Source organism: Homalodisca vitripennis, chromosome 2 (genome assembly GCF_021130785.1).
Source record: "Homalodisca vitripennis isolate AUS2020 chromosome 2, UT_GWSS_2.1, whole genome shotgun sequence".
NCBI lineage: Eukaryota > Metazoa > Arthropoda > Insecta > Hemiptera > Cicadellidae > Homalodisca > Homalodisca vitripennis.
This window is the reverse complement of record NC_060208.1, coordinates 55,455,911-55,471,896: the sequence shown is the minus strand read 5'-3', so window position 1 is coordinate 55,471,896 and position 15,986 is coordinate 55,455,911. Positions and strand designations below refer to the sequence as shown.

General features: G+C 30.3%; 1 protein-coding gene across 6 annotated transcripts in view; it reads right to left on the bottom strand.

Moving 5' to 3' along the window:
• The window catches only part of LOC124353977 (myosin heavy chain, non-muscle), a 161,248-nt gene that overhangs the window by 27,663 nt on the left and 117,599 nt on the right, over positions 1–15,986 (bottom strand). For all 6 annotated transcript variants that reach the window (XM_046804071.1, XM_046804074.1, XM_046804076.1 and 3 more), the window contains 8 exons: positions 14,792–14,929; positions 10,329–10,543; positions 8,915–9,038; positions 8,181–8,327; positions 6,800–6,982; positions 6,026–6,149; positions 3,744–3,952; positions 3,140–3,268 (listed from right to left, as the gene is read on the bottom strand). In XM_046804071.1, coding sequence (XP_046660027.1) covers positions 3,140–3,268; positions 3,744–3,952; positions 6,026–6,149; positions 6,800–6,982; positions 8,181–8,327; positions 8,915–9,038; positions 10,329–10,543; positions 14,792–14,929 — 1,269 coding nt within the window. The remainder of the gene's footprint in view (positions 1–3,139; positions 3,269–3,743; positions 3,953–6,025; positions 6,150–6,799; positions 6,983–8,180; positions 8,328–8,914; positions 9,039–10,328; positions 10,544–14,791; positions 14,930–15,986) is intronic.

Sequence of the window (15,986 nt, the reverse complement as noted above, 5' to 3'; positions counted from 1 at the left end):
AAGTTAACACTGCTAGTTTATTTGTGTTTGTTTTCAAAGCAAAAGTAACTACTTACTTGAATTAAATCATAAGCTGATTTTACCTCGGTCTTCATGGAGCAAGTATGAAGAGAAAGTAAGTTAGTGTAACAAATTCATAGAAATTTGTAATAGGCAAATTTATATTTCATATTTCTTAACATAAAACTGTACTTTGAAAACCAACATAATTATAAAATCAGTGCAATAAGATTTTAGATAAATTTTAGATTTTACAGTGCAATTTTAGATATGCAGTTATTGACTTAATCTGGCAATATATATTTTATTCTGTCTGAGAAGATCTTTTTAGGAAATCACTCATTTTCCTTTTTTTCGTTGTGGTTTTGAATTAAACAACTGTGAAATTTCACTACTGCTTGAGAAAAATGTTCTTAAACCGGCTGTGACATTGAGAATGTAAGAGGTTAGTGCTATGATAAATATAAAAAATATGTACCTTCTATTTACAAAGAAAATTAGAAGTTGCTTAATAACAAAAGTTTATAATAACAATTTTGATATTTGCCAAACTTCGATATTTCAGTTAAAATTATCAGCTATGATCATCAGTTCAACATTGACAATCATCTGAATCAAGTTTTAGACTGCAATGTTTCCTAAGAAATATAAACTTTCTGAAATAAAGCCTATATACAAAAAAAGGTTCAAGTAAAAAAGTTCATTAATTATCATCCAATTGCTCTTTTAAGTAATGTGTCACAGGTGTTTAAGACAGCCATAGGTTTCAGATTAACATATTGTTTTAGAAAATAGCCAACTTTGCAAGGAGCAATTCGGTTTAGAAAAAATTAAAGGTACAGAACTGGCATTGATTTCATTTTTTAAAGAGGTTATGGCTGCCTTGGATGGATTGCAGTCTACAGCGGGTATTTTCTGTGATCGGTCAGAGGTGTTTAACTGTGTCGATCATAACTTGTTATTAAATAAATTGAGCTTTCCAGGAATAAAGGGCAAGACAGTAAAACTTATTAAATCATACTTAAGTGATAGATTTCAAAGAACAATTGTTACAGAAGATTCAGACAATGTAAATCGAAATGGCGAAAGATTTAATTTGGTGTCCTACAAGGCTCCATTCTTAGATCTATCTTTTTATTATAAGTATATATCAATAATTTGTCAGATGACATTAAAAGAAGCTTTACACATTTTGTTGATGATACCAATGTTTTAATTAACAAAAATTCTCTTATAAATTTTGGTTTGTTGATAAAAAACACTTGAGAATTGGTTTCAATAAAATGGCCTTGTCCTGAATCATGGAAAAATAAACACAATTCATTTTAAGGCTAGGAACACCCCCGAAAATGAACTAAGTCTGACTGACTATAATATAGTTGAGACTCATAAGTTCTTGAGAATAAATATTGATAAAAACTTAAACTGGAAGTAGCATATTGATTATTTAACAAAAAAATAAGTATATTTGCAGATTTGCTTTGAATATTTTATCCTATATTTTAAGATCTGTGCATAAAAATCCAGCTTACTACCCTTTAGTGGTTTGGTGTTGAATCTTTATTCAATGTTGAACACATATACTCGTCATAAAAATTTATTCAATCTTCCCCATCATAACCTCACCTTTTATTAAAATAGTCCTATTTATATGAGTATCCAAATTTATAATAAAACTCTAAAGATTAAAAAACAATCTCTCTGAATCAAAATATGAAGAAGTTCTTATTACTGAATAGGCCTACTATAGTATAAGTGGAATGTTGAGTGAAGATATTGGTCAGATCTATCACAATACAATATTTGTATTTTAGTTACGAACATTATTCTTGTGTTTAATGTATAGCTATTTATTAATATGTATTTTTATTTATTTGACATTGCACAAATTTGTAATGAATTTTGCAGCTTATGCATTTTAAATGTAATTATTATTAATATACATTTAGTTATGGCGATTCGCCAATTCTTTTGTAACAATCTTACAAATGTAATGTGAAAATAAATAGTTAAATTAAAGTTCCGAATTAATGGAGAATGCAAACCAATTTGTGTTCTTGTGCTTGAAGATCAACGATGTGTCAAATACTAGCTATTAGTAAGTCATCTGAAATAACTTGACACTTACTCAAATGTATTAAATTTTTTTTAATGTGAAGATGAAAAATAATGCAGAAAAACTTTTGCTTACTGTTTTATTATACATTTGCTATAAAAAAAACCTGTTTTCGTACATCTTACCTAGCTGTACTCTATTCTTGCTTCAACCCCTTTTTTGTACCATAAAAATAAAGGTGAGACATTAAAAGACAGTACTTTTATGAACAAAAAGAGGTAATCTTGTAAATCCATTATGAGCATGTAAAGCACTCGCACAAACAGATTTATTGTGACCACACACAGTCTTCATGGCATTGGAGAAAGACTTGTCGAGTTGTGTGTTTTGCTTCATATTTCAGAGAGTTATTAAATTGTCTTTTGATACTTTCTGTAATTGCATGAAGCTAGCAAGAAGTTGTGTGTTGTTTTTTAAGATTGTGAAAAACTTGCAAGTAGTGTGTTGCTACCTGTGATCACAAGCAGCTATCAATGTGTTTTGTGTTGCTTTCTGTGATTGCATGGAACGAGTTGTGTGATTCTTCCTGTCAGAGGAAATTCATATCTATTTTCCGTTCAACTAAATTCCCTAAACTGGACTATATTCAACTGAATTATATCATAAATTATATTAAGTATTGTTTTACTTTAGTCTAAACCACTGTTAAGGATACGATTTATGTACGGATTTAGTGTTGAATATTGGTGGGAGATGCAGTAATGGTGGAAACATCAAGGTCTTTTCTCTAAGTTTTATTTCTTTACTTATGTGTAATATTTCATTTTAAAGATAACAGAAACAGTAGAACCAGAGAAGCAGGGCCTACATGGTCAGAAGTATTTAAAGCAGTAGAAACACTGATGTCATGGCTTGACAACAATCAAAGTGAGAGCACATCAACCCAGCTAGTTCTTCTTAAACAAATAAGGGATTTAGCTAAAAACAAATAACCCCTTAAACTCTCCATGAATGAACTTCATGACAATCCCCAATTGGCTCTACCAAAGAATAAGGAGGGGGAATGTACAGTCATTTACCCACCTTCTTGAGCTGTTCAAGCTGTTCGTTGACTGTGGTCAATTCTTGCGTGTGCTTGTGTCTCATTTCTGTCAGTTGAACCTCGTGCAGCTGTGTCTCTTCTTCAAGGGTCTTCTTCAGTGTTGCTAACTCCTGCAAACATAAACCAATAACTGTAGATATATGAGGGTTTCTATTAAAATTTACCATAATTTGATGGTTAAAATTATACTCATATTTTATCCACTATGCATTTCATAACTGAATACCAGTATCAGTCATATTAAGCAAGAATCGGTTTTATGAAACTTGCTTTCAAAATATTTAAGTTCATAGTACAATTAAATATTTATTAAAATTTTTAAGTTAAATCCGGAAAAGACATTTCAGCTTAAATATTATCTACAATCCAATTCTCCAAGAACAATATAGAACATTACATAGAGGAGATAGTTTTACTGAAGACATGAGCAATATGACTTTACAAAGATCATTTAAAAATCTCAAATGTCCACTTTATCAGTACACTTGCCGTTTTCTATCCCACACCTATCACTAATATTGATAAATAACCTCAGATGCAAATTACTTAATGTTGGTTAGTAGGTTTCCTAAAGGTAACCCCTACCTGTTCTCTCTTGGTCCGCAGTTCCTGCTGGGCAGCTGTGGTGTCAAGGGAGTCTAGCAGTTCGTTTTTCAGTGCCTCCAACTCTTCATTCAGATCCCGCTTCTGCTTCTCCGCCTTTGCTCTTGCCACCTTTTCTGCCTCTAGGTCCTCCTGTAATTCTGCCAACTGTGATTCCAGCTCTCGCAGAGCCTTCTGCGTGGCTGCCTTCCCTGTAACATTATCAGTTATCAAACTATCACTAACTACATGACAACGTCTCTCAATATACACTAAATAGACTCAATGAATTTTAACTTTTTAATCATAAAAGAACAGAAAATTCCAAACCATTTGAAAAACGTAATTTCCAGATCAACTGGATTTAGTTTATTGCTGCGATCATCATGTGGATTATAGTCTGATACAGATCAGTTGTTTGTGTTTATTTCGTTCAACACTTCTGTAACTGTGATGTATTCTCATTGTTTCGTTACAAACAGGGATTCCTTTGTTTCATTTCAGTGATATACTATTGTGTAAGTGATTGTTTTTTACCATGGAACTGTATTATTTAGATCAGTACGAAATAAGTGCAGTCTTAGATAATATTTAGATGACAAAGTAATGTGTTTATATATGTGTGTAATGTATAAGCTATATATTTTGTACTCAAAACTGTAATGTATTACAAAATTATAAGGTCACAATGTGTCTAGAACTGTGTAATATACTGAAAATGATGTAATACAATTTCTTACCATCAGTATATCTTACTGTCTTAAAATCTTGTTTTTAGACTTTGAACCTTCTACATTTATTTGAAATTATTTATTGTAAAAGTTTGTAATTTTTTACAGGAATTAAAATGGTATTTACATCCACACAATCAATATACAAGGTATCCTGAAAGAAACATCGAGGGCTATGGGTTTAATGTTATTTTCTATGCAAAGAATTCGTTGAAAAATATATTATAGCCTGCACATTGTTGAAAAATCAAAACTTCAAAAATTAACTTTTACAGTCTCATCATAATGTAAATGTAAAATATTTACTTTTTATTACTTTAAGGTTTTTATCTTTATTTTTTAAGCTTTAATATTTGGTAAATACTTGATTTGTTGTTGCAATATATTATGTACATTGACAATATACAAGGCAAGACACAATATAATGATAAATATTTTTAGAGATGAGATTTGGCATAGACTTAATCTTAGTACATGGTGGCCTGAGTTTAAACAAACTAAAATGTTTTTTACATACTCATCTCAAATGCTTAAATCTATTGACTTAAAGCCTAAGAAACTAGTATAATATATTTTTATTAATAAAAACATTTTTCCAATTGAGTTTTATATTGATCAGCAGCAATGTTTATACTATGTTTTCTTATTATTTAATAAAAACATTGTTAGTGCAAAACACAGTTATAAAATTAGATAATTCATTACAGATATAGTTCCAATTTCACTCTGGGATGAAGCAGATATTCTCAAGTTCGATCTTCAACATATAAAGCATATGATGTGATGGCTATTTTATAATAAATCAAGTTGAGAATAATGATGTAATTCATTATTCCAGACAATACCGAATAACAAAGAAATATTTATCAGAATTCACTTCAATACAGTTGTTCATGAACAGTTGGAGAATTGAGATGGCTATTTTACATAATAAAGCTAAAAATATTTTCAATAAAAATTATGAGAAATTTTCAAAACTGTTCAGATTTTTATAAAAAAAGTGAATAGTAATACTTTATCCAAACACAAGGATTTTTTTGCAGATGCATGACAATACTAATGAACTGAAAGAGAATGTTTGTGAGTGGTTCAAAAATTCTAGTGGCAACTGAGTATGCAGAAGGCATAAGAAAGCTGGTCAAGTTCAATTTAAAAGTGAAGTTTAAACGTTTCAATTTAAAGAGTGAATAAATAAAAAAGTAAGCAAGATATTTAAACATGTTATAAAATAAGTTTTCTTCCATAAAATTTCATAAATCTGTTTAAAGAAAGAATTTTTTTTTATTTATAGATTAATACATATACTGAATAACAAAATACCTGGTAAAACAGATGAAAGTCACGGCAAGTGCTGTCAGGAAATGTTCAACAGAATCCAATGCTCAACCTTGGATGTCTGACAACAATTTTTATTGCAGTCTATTTCAGATTTATATATATTGTTTTGAATGGGATCTCAGATTGAAAGAGAATACCGTACGTACTACAATAAAACTTAATTTGATGATTACTACAGTTCACATTTCAGAGGTAACCTGTGTTATGTCTGCCTACCTGCTCCCTCTTCATCAATGCGCATCAGCGACTGTGCCAGCTCCTCTTCTCTCTTACCCAGCTGCAGTTGTAACTCCTCCACCTGCAGTTTCCGCTCGTTCAATTGTTCCTTCAGATCATTCACCTGAAAATACATAATTTGTTTAGGATATTTAGTGCAGTTTACCATCAGACACATACACACACACATATCCTGCATGACCATAATGTAAGTAAAAACAATAAAAGTTAAGAGAAAATCTTTGATAAAAAATTTTTTACAAATATTATGCATGAAAGAACACTGAAATAAATAAACATTAGTTAAGGAAAGAACTCAACTAAAAAAAATCATACACCTTTGTTATTTTGTATTATTCTTTAATAAAATATCAATCATTCTACTATTTTATATGATTTTTATTGCTAAAACAGTTATTAAAATCTTTGATATGACATACATTTTACTTTAATCTTTAATTCACAAAATAATATCAACTAATTATATTAGTATTTGTCAAATATTAACCTAAATGTTTCTTCTCTCTTTCTATAATGTAACAGAATTTGTAATATTGTCTTGATAAAATTTCACACTGATAACATTACAATTTTTTAATTATTATTATGCCTATACAATGTAATTTTGAGTCAATCAAAAATCAATTGATAAGGCTGATTTGTATGACTTAAATCTTTTTTTTCACATTCTGGAACCAACTTGTTATTTAAAAGCCATAATCTTACATATCAGTGTCAATGTTGCTGTTATTATGAATCTGGCCCCAGGCTTACCTCCGTTTCTACTTTCCTCTTATTCCGGTCCATCTCCTGTCGCTGTTGATGGTCCTTCAGTAGCCTCTCCTCAAGCTCTGCTATAGTACTCTCATGTTTGGCCTTGAGCTTGGCCAGGTGCTTAGCCTTCTCCTCCTCCTCGGCCAGTGTCTGTGCCAGGTCCGCTGCCCTTTCCTCCAGCACCTGTCCAGCACAAGTGTGATTATGCACTACTCTCAGTTGCAACTTAAAAGCTGAAAAAGTCTACCCCAAGAATCCATCTTATGTTTATGAACATTAAAGGTGAACCCAATATATGTGTCAAATATGTGCTGTCAGGAAGTTGGATGATTACGTACATAATTTAGATGAGAGGCTAATGACAAGAGTATTAGCAGTGAAGCTAGACAGTGTTTGGTCCTTTGAGGACCAACATTTTTGGCAGAAGTTTGATTATTACTTACTGCAGTACCAAAAATGTATGTTGAGCCATGAAAAGGGATATGCAAAAACCATACCAAAATAGCTGCTTTGAAGGCTTTCTGTCATAACATTAAGGTTTTTGCATCAAAATGTTTACAAATAAATAAAGGTGGATAGAAAAATATTGGTAGCCTTAAAATGTATCGTTAGTTTTATTTATTTATGGTTTTTATAAAACTAAATCTCCAAGTTTTAATATATATTTTATAAAAACCCCCAATAATTTTCTGGGAACAGTTTTATATCTTTACAACCTTATAATAAAAATATATCAAGTTAAGATATGTTGGCCCATAAGTACATGTCAAAAGATGTTGCTTGGCTATCACATCAAATATGTTTCTGATGTTTGCTGTTGATCAGACACATGCAATTGAAACATTATATTTGGTAATAAATGGAGTTCATACTCTAATCTCGGAAGTAGTAAATAGTATTATAACACCATTCTGAAATCCCAACAAAATGTACATTTTTAGCCATGGAATTTTTTTATTAAATTTAGCTTTACAGCATGAATTTTTGAATCAAAATAATTATGGAAAATATCTGAAAATTAAACATTTTCCACTTTAATGAGAACTGTTTTTTATTTGCACCAGATTTCCTATCATTGTGATTATGACTCAAAGAAAATTATAACAAAAAGTTTTATAGTGGCAGTACATTAAATATTAATCTAGAGCAGAAGTTTCTGTTGTTTTCAGAAACTAAAATAAAACCAATGTTCTATAAATAATAACTATATATTTTATTTTATTTCTATTAAACGTATATAAGATATCTCGGAAACAAGCAATTTTTACCCATGTCATATTTTGTTATTTGGACTAGTCATTGGCAGACCTACTACCTCTTGAAATATTATTGACTTACGGGACACTCTGTATCTTAGACAGCATAATCAACTTCCACAAACCTTCTTCTCCTTGATCAGTTTAGAGTTGGTGTCTTCCATCAGAGCACAATCCTCTTCCAGTTTCTTCAGCTTAGCATCGCACTGCACCTTATCCAGCTGTAGTTTCTGCCGGGCAGCCTCTTCTTCCTCCAGCTGCTCTTCCAGGTCCTGGAACAATATTCTCCAATCATTGAATAAGAATGAACAAAGAGCTAAGAATAAAACCATTAGTCTACCAATCATTTTGGTTTTTAAACAATTAAATTTTCAACATAATTTTTGTTGGTGTGTATGCTTTTAAGAGACAGCAATTATATTAACTGTGCAACTGTGCTACCATTTGTTTGTCCATTTCATGAGTAATTTTATTTAATATTTATTGAATGAAAATTATCAAACTTAATTTTAAAAATAATTAAGGATATAACATTGCATTGTAATATTAATATAGGTAACACAAGGTTTCATTCAAATAAGACAAGAAACTGAGGAAAAACCTTTATTTGCACCTAATCCTTAAAGGACATATGCGTTTGTTTCAAAGTGTGACAGGTTATTCAGAAACGGTAGGATTGTATATAAGAGGCCGTGACAAAAGAGGTATACACATTTTTTTATCATCACTATTTAATTTTAAACATTAGAATAGCTAAAACTTTATAGTTTTGTTAATGATCTAAGCCAATGTGAAAGAAACAATGTTTTGAGACTCACATGGTTCACATATACACATCAGTAAGGACATTAGAACGTACCTGGATATTAAGCTGAAGTTTTTTCTTCTCACTGGCCAGGTTGTTAGACCTCTCTTCCTCCTCTTCAATCCTGGCCTCCAGGTCATGCAAGATCTCTTCCAGTTCTTGCTTCCTTGCCGCCAACCTGCCACAGGCATACACCAAGCAATGTTATCAATTCACAAAACATTTGTACTGAGGGATTAACACTAAGTGATCAAATCCGAACTAGCCATCTTGATTCCCACATTTAAGTACAGAAATTTAAAAAATCAGTACAAAATTCCAGCAAGTTAACATGCAATTTCAAAATGTAACATGTGAATGAGTTTGCACCAGGTTCTCAACTTATAATAAATCTAATACTTTATTCATTTTTTATAATGAAATTAATCTGGTAAGGCTGTTTATTTTAATATGAATCCTTATATAGAGCGATTTAATTGGTGGCAATCATATTTTCGCTACATCATTGATTGTATTATTTATATTTTATTAAATAATTTTACTAACAGTATGGGTATCAATTGTTTATAATATTTAGTGTATTCCATAAATAATAAAAATGCAAAACAATCCTGAATATTGATTAAAATTAAATAAGAAAATGATCTTAGATCAGTTTTGTAAAAGAAGGAAAATTAGACTGAAAGTCTTGATAATCTTTACAAAAGTTGGAGGATTTTGAATACATACTTTTTTAAATGGCTGAAATAAAAATGTTTTAATTAACTTGAAATAACCTTTGTTTTAAAAACTTAATAAAGGTTTTTGCTGAAATTTGTAAATTAATGTACACACATTGTTTTTAAAGATGGTGGAGTTTAAATAACTCATTACGATCATATACCAGTTTCAAAAGCACTAATAATAATCATAGGTTTATTTTGTGAGGACGTCTATTCTACAGCAGGACCACAGATGCTAAAATAAAAGATTCTCTTATCAGCTGTTATACAACACATTGGTCATTGATCCAGTCTGAGAAAGTGGAGTAGCTGTGGGTCTTTGTCTTCTCCAGCTTTGAGTAAGATTCATTACCTGGAATTAAATTCTAGAAAAGTTTAAATTTGGTCGAACAGAAAATAAAACTGGAAGGACCAGGCTGGAGATTGTTATTGTCTCCCAATCATGTTACAGAGTGCCCTTTTCCTCCAAAATATTCTTAATTAGATGTTTGAATTTGTCCGTAACATTTAATATTTTGATGAAAAAGGTCAGCAGATTTATTCCTTTTATTATCTCTTTCTATCTCTCATATTTGGGCTTGTCTAATGGCCTGGACAATGTAAAGAATAAAGACCATTAATGTGTTTGAAACAAACAGGATTCATCAACAGACCAAAGCTCACGATGAATAATGCTACTATTTACAACTGAATACATTCAGAACATAGAACTCATAAGAATAAGTGTTGAATCGCAGGGATCTCACCTGGCTCTCATCTCCTCAGCCTCCGCACACAGCTCTACCTCGGCCTGCAACTGTTCCTGCAGCATGTTCTTCTCGTCCACTGCCACCTGCAGGCGCCGCTCATACTCCTCACTGCTCCTCAGTTGCGAGTCCAATTTCTCCCTGACCTGTTTCAGCTCGTCCTCCTTCTGCGTCAGCTTCTCCTCCTGTTTGGTGACTTCCAGCAGTGGTTTCACCTATTGTCACAGATGGATTTACTGACAGATAATATACAAAGGAGCACTTGAATTATTGTTAGCGCTATGTTATGGTGTTTTTAAAGGACCAACCCTACATTCTCTTATTACTCTCTTCCATATCAGATATGATACAAAAATCTATTTCTTTGGTTTACACAGACTGTGTTTAACTAAACTAACATCGTAAGTTTAGCTCCATTTCACCTTCCACTCAGTGCAGCGTCTGAAATCTAACACTGGTACATATTGACTCCTAGAAGCTGGTGTTCACATTTGTCTTAAGTCAGTGACAAATGCGTTTAACACTAACTCAGATTTCAGTGTCAAGATTTCAGGTGCTGCACTAAGTGGAAGATAAAATGGAGAAAAACTCAATATTTGTATTAAATCAACCCTTCCCACCATAGCTATATCATGTGTAACATCTAAGGTTTCTGTTTCAAACTATGTTAAACATTGTTAACACAATTAAATTATTAACTTGAAAAATTGAATTTTATCAGAAATGTTCAACATGACATTAACTGAAAATCTTTGATGATGTAATATTCTATGTAAAAGTATGAATTTTAATATTTTATATAAAAAAGTATATAATATTTTATAGGTTATGGTTAACTAAATAAGATTTTAAATAAGCCAACACATTATGCAAGAGTATGTATGGGTTAAACATATTTAAGTGATATAATGCTTATCAATATTTAACTGTTAATTTACTAAGTACTACAGTGTGTTTCATACATTGACAACTGTAACAACAGTATATGGCCAAGTACACAATTAGATTTTCTTTAAATACTTGAATTGAAATTAAATTTAAATCTTTTAATCTATTTATCTTACTCATATTTTACACTTAATGTTCAAAGTGTATGATTAATTTTTTTTTAATTCATGAGATAAATCGCAATTAATGAAGAAATAAAATACTTACTCAAACAGTTAAGTTTTATAAAATGACAGTAAATATGAATATTTCAAAAAGGAAATGTTTACGAATTGCATATTAATAAAATGTAATGCGTTCAGATAGCAAAACTGACGAGGTAACTTCTGAAACATAAGACCAAACCTTGATATATATTAGGGATTTTTTTAATTAATAAAAATACATTTAAGGGTAAACAATAATAAAAGAGTAATTTTAGCAAATCCTTAAAAGATTTTTTATTATAACAACTATTATCTATCATACAAAATAGGAAAAATACTTTTCATTACTAAAGAAAGAAGTATACTAAACCTGGGGTTTTTGCCGAAAGACATTTGAATGTCTATTTATATTACAGTTCACTAAATACTGTGACATGTTAGATCTTATACAGTTCACAGACATAACGACCGGCCACACAAGTGTCAACTGTGAGTCTACCACTGAGCTAACTACTACTGCAGATGAGAGAAGTGAGACATATCATCTGTGCAAACACTAGAGTAATGAATAAGCCATTAGTGAATGTGTCATGATCCGTCAATTGGCAAACCGTTAATGGCTCAATAACTACCCTCACTGAGGTGGTGCTGAGTGTTGTAAACAAAGATTCCTTCCTTTACAACTTTACAGAGGCCAAGATAAATAATTAAAGATTTATTAATTCCTTTAGTTACAATTAGTAATAAATCATATTGTCAGCTCTTGTACAAAATTGAGTAAAGTACTGATAACATTGTATTAAAAATGGTTTTTATTGCTTACAAACTAATGTTATACATATTCAAACTTATTAATTTATTTGTAAAAGAAATAAAAACTAAACCGTCAAATTAAAGTGAAAAGTATATATATTCAATAATAAAATTTAATAAATTATATTGTACTTCTTTGCTGTTACAAAGAGTTCAAAAGCAACAAACCAAAATGGCTCAACTCTAAAATTAATAAATATATATCTTTCAAATCTCAGTTAAATATTAAAAATAGATTGATACAAATGGAATAGTTTGTTTTATCATAGAAGTATTCTTTGAAATAATGAAATATGAGTTAAACTTGTGTCACATATGCAGGGTATTAGTCTGTTGTATAAATTTGAATATGCGGCATTGCTTACTTTGATACTAAGTACCTTTTGAACAAACAAATATTATCTCTTTTGATTAACATATTTTAAGTGAGAGATGGTCCATAGTAAAACCTTTACTATTCGGTTATTGTTTGTAGTAGTAACGAAATTGAACTTAGTATCAAAATTTTGATCTAAAATTAATTCATATTTTTTCATAATGTGCTCTCACATTTTCTTAGTTATTGGAAAACTTTGTATACCCTCCATTTTGAAAAAAGACATGAAATTTTTATAAAACTTGTTTTAGAAGCAAGTCTTAACCCTTCTCACGCTGTAGAAATATATGTTAGAATGGTGGACTTCTACCAAAACGCCAAATACAGTTATATCCATTGTTATAGATTATGTCTCTTGGAGAGTTTTTTAATTCACAAAAGGCCTTCAAAATGCCCGGTGCATGCTCCGGGCATAAACGACCTTCACTCTGGGGTAGGGGGAGGGGATCACCCTCTGTTTAACTCCAACCACCTGCTTATCAGTTCTACGTCTCCAATAGCCATCTCTTATCTCATGTGTGCTATGCCACTTAGAAAAGATATGTCTATAACATCCCTGTTATTTACTAAGAAATTAAGTGCAAAGCCTCAAGCCTGTTAGTAAACTATATTTCTGAAATCAGCATATCATTCTGGAAAGAAATTCATATATGATTTTTTTCTTTATACTATACATTAACAATTAGGTACAAAACGTAATTCAGGAATGAAAATATTTCAAACATTTCTTAAACCATATAGACTATATTAATGGTGTCACCATAACACATGACTAAATGAATATATTAAATTTTTTCATAATATATTACTAGTTAGGTATAAACAGGAATTTCATAATAATAAAGCTGTACTTATTTTAGTTTTACATACATTTTAAGTAATTGCAAAAATGAAAAAAGAAATACTTTTCTGTGTTATTGAATGAGTGAAATAATGTACATTATACATTTGGAATATTATTTGGGGTTGAAATAAAACTTTTGACATATGTTTAAACAATTTACCTAAATGCTGTACCACTACAGTTGGTTTGCGTACCAGTTCTATGATAATTTGAAAGATTTCCAAAAATGATTAACACATTGAATACGGAGCCCGAGTATAGGTCGGGCTCCGGTACTTAATTCAATACGTTTAGGTTTTCTGTAAAAAATCAGGTTTAGTTGTTTTAGACTATTTCCTATGTTATATTGTTTATATTTATACGTCTTTTTTATGACAAGTAACAGTTGTGCAGCTGTAAAAGTAGTATTTTCAACTATTGCACAACTGCTTAGTTACGTAAACGACTGACGATGCAGTGATGCGATAATTGTTATTTAGAAACAAAGTTCCACTGTTACTGAATAATGTTGGTTTAGTGATGGTTTAGTTTATTTTGATTGGTTTCTTAGTGATAAAAGTTTTATTTTTCTTGACCATTTTGTAAAATGAGTAATCATTTAGACAAAATAATGGTGCACATGATACATGATATGATGTCAGATTCTGAGCATGATTTGGAGGAGGATTATCATATTTTAATGAAAATAAAAGATCATCTGCGATTCAGTTTGAAAGAATCTTGGATCAAATTTATGATCCTGGACCGTAGGGTGAGTTTCTTAACGACAATGATCCTGATCCAGATTTTGAGGTTAGGCCTAATGATCAAGACGTGAATCATGCTGAGTATGATTATGATAGGCCTTCCATTAGTACTAACATGAATACTTTCTTTCTTTTATGTTATTTTATATCAAAAACACATTTATAGAACATTAGGTGGTTTAAAAAACGTTTATACAACATTAGGTGGTTGAAAAATAAAACGTTTATACAAGTTACAATTTTTCAAAATTTGATTTTTTTCCATAATTTTGTTTAATTTATAATTTTGTTTAAATAAATATTTTATCATAAAAAGGCATATTTTCTAAATCTGTGTGTTTTCCTCTTTAATTTGATATATAATGTGTTACGTTAAAACAATGTCTTAATAATTTAACAAAATTTTAAAAATCACAAAAAACGGCCAGTATACTGAGTAAATTCATTGTTATAGGCTTAGGGTTCAATGTGTTAATAAAAGAACATTTCTGTTGGAATAACACAGCTATAACCATAAATTGGAAAAATTTATTTCATAGTAAAACTGGGTTGGTGAATTCAAAAATATGTTATTCTTCAACTACGCTCACCTTAGTGTACAGCCTCCACCACTGCCAGTTGCGCAGCTTAAGATACGCAGAACAGTTTCTCTGGATGATCCGGATGGCGTTGAGTTGCTGCAGACGCTTTTGGTAGTTGCGTCTCGCCAGATACCCACGACAGAAGGCCTATCAGCACACCAATCAATATGTACATTTTGTAAAATTTAAATATCCTTATATTTAGTGTAAATTCTCTAGCATTATTAATTTAACATAGGAATAAAAATGCTTCACTTTTAATACAGGTATATTATTCCTAATATTTGCAACATTCACCTAGGATGAAAATATTTAATATTTATAATTAATCCTAATAAAGACAACAAAAGGGTTTATGCAGGAATTCCAACCCATACAAACAGTTTTTTCTGTCCAGTGTAAAGAAAAAATTACCTCTTTTAAGTTTGAATTGAGTTAGTACTAAATTAACGGCAATAAAACAATTTTACATTCTAATTCACTCCCTATATAAATAAATATCACTCTTTGAAATAAACCGTATGTAGTATCAATAAAAAGTTATAGTCAACATTTATAACAATGATCAATTCTTTTGCTTGTATCAGATTTTTAATATTCCAACATGGTCTCCTTTTATTTTTCATGTTACTTGTAAATTTCTAATTAATAGACTATAAACTACAAAGGAAAATTAAAACATTGTTCAATAATTTCTCACAGTATTCATTGATTTTTATTTAATAAACTCTTATTGCATTGCAACACATTCTTGATTTAGTCATTCCAGGCAACAATCTTAGGTGATTTTATTAAATATTCAAACAACGCCACTTAAAAAACTCTATGTAAATGAACTATGTACAAAATAGTGAAAATGACGCAATATATTGAACAGAATTTATAAGCTTTATTTAGACTTAACATATTATGTTCAGTCACACTACTAATGATGAACCAAGCTTGTCAATACAGTTCACATTTTATTCTAGTTTCCTGTAATATAACATTTACTAAATTGAACATATTTTATCTTCCATACTTAAAGCCATACTCAGTTAAAATTTATTATCTTTACCACAAATTGGTTATGAATGAAAATACACAATACTTAGATTTTAGCTGAAGTAGAAGGGCTGTTCTTAGAACTAAGATGAATTTGTTGCAAATGTGAATAACAAAGGCAACATCAGAAAACGTTGGTTCATAGATAATCAATCAAACT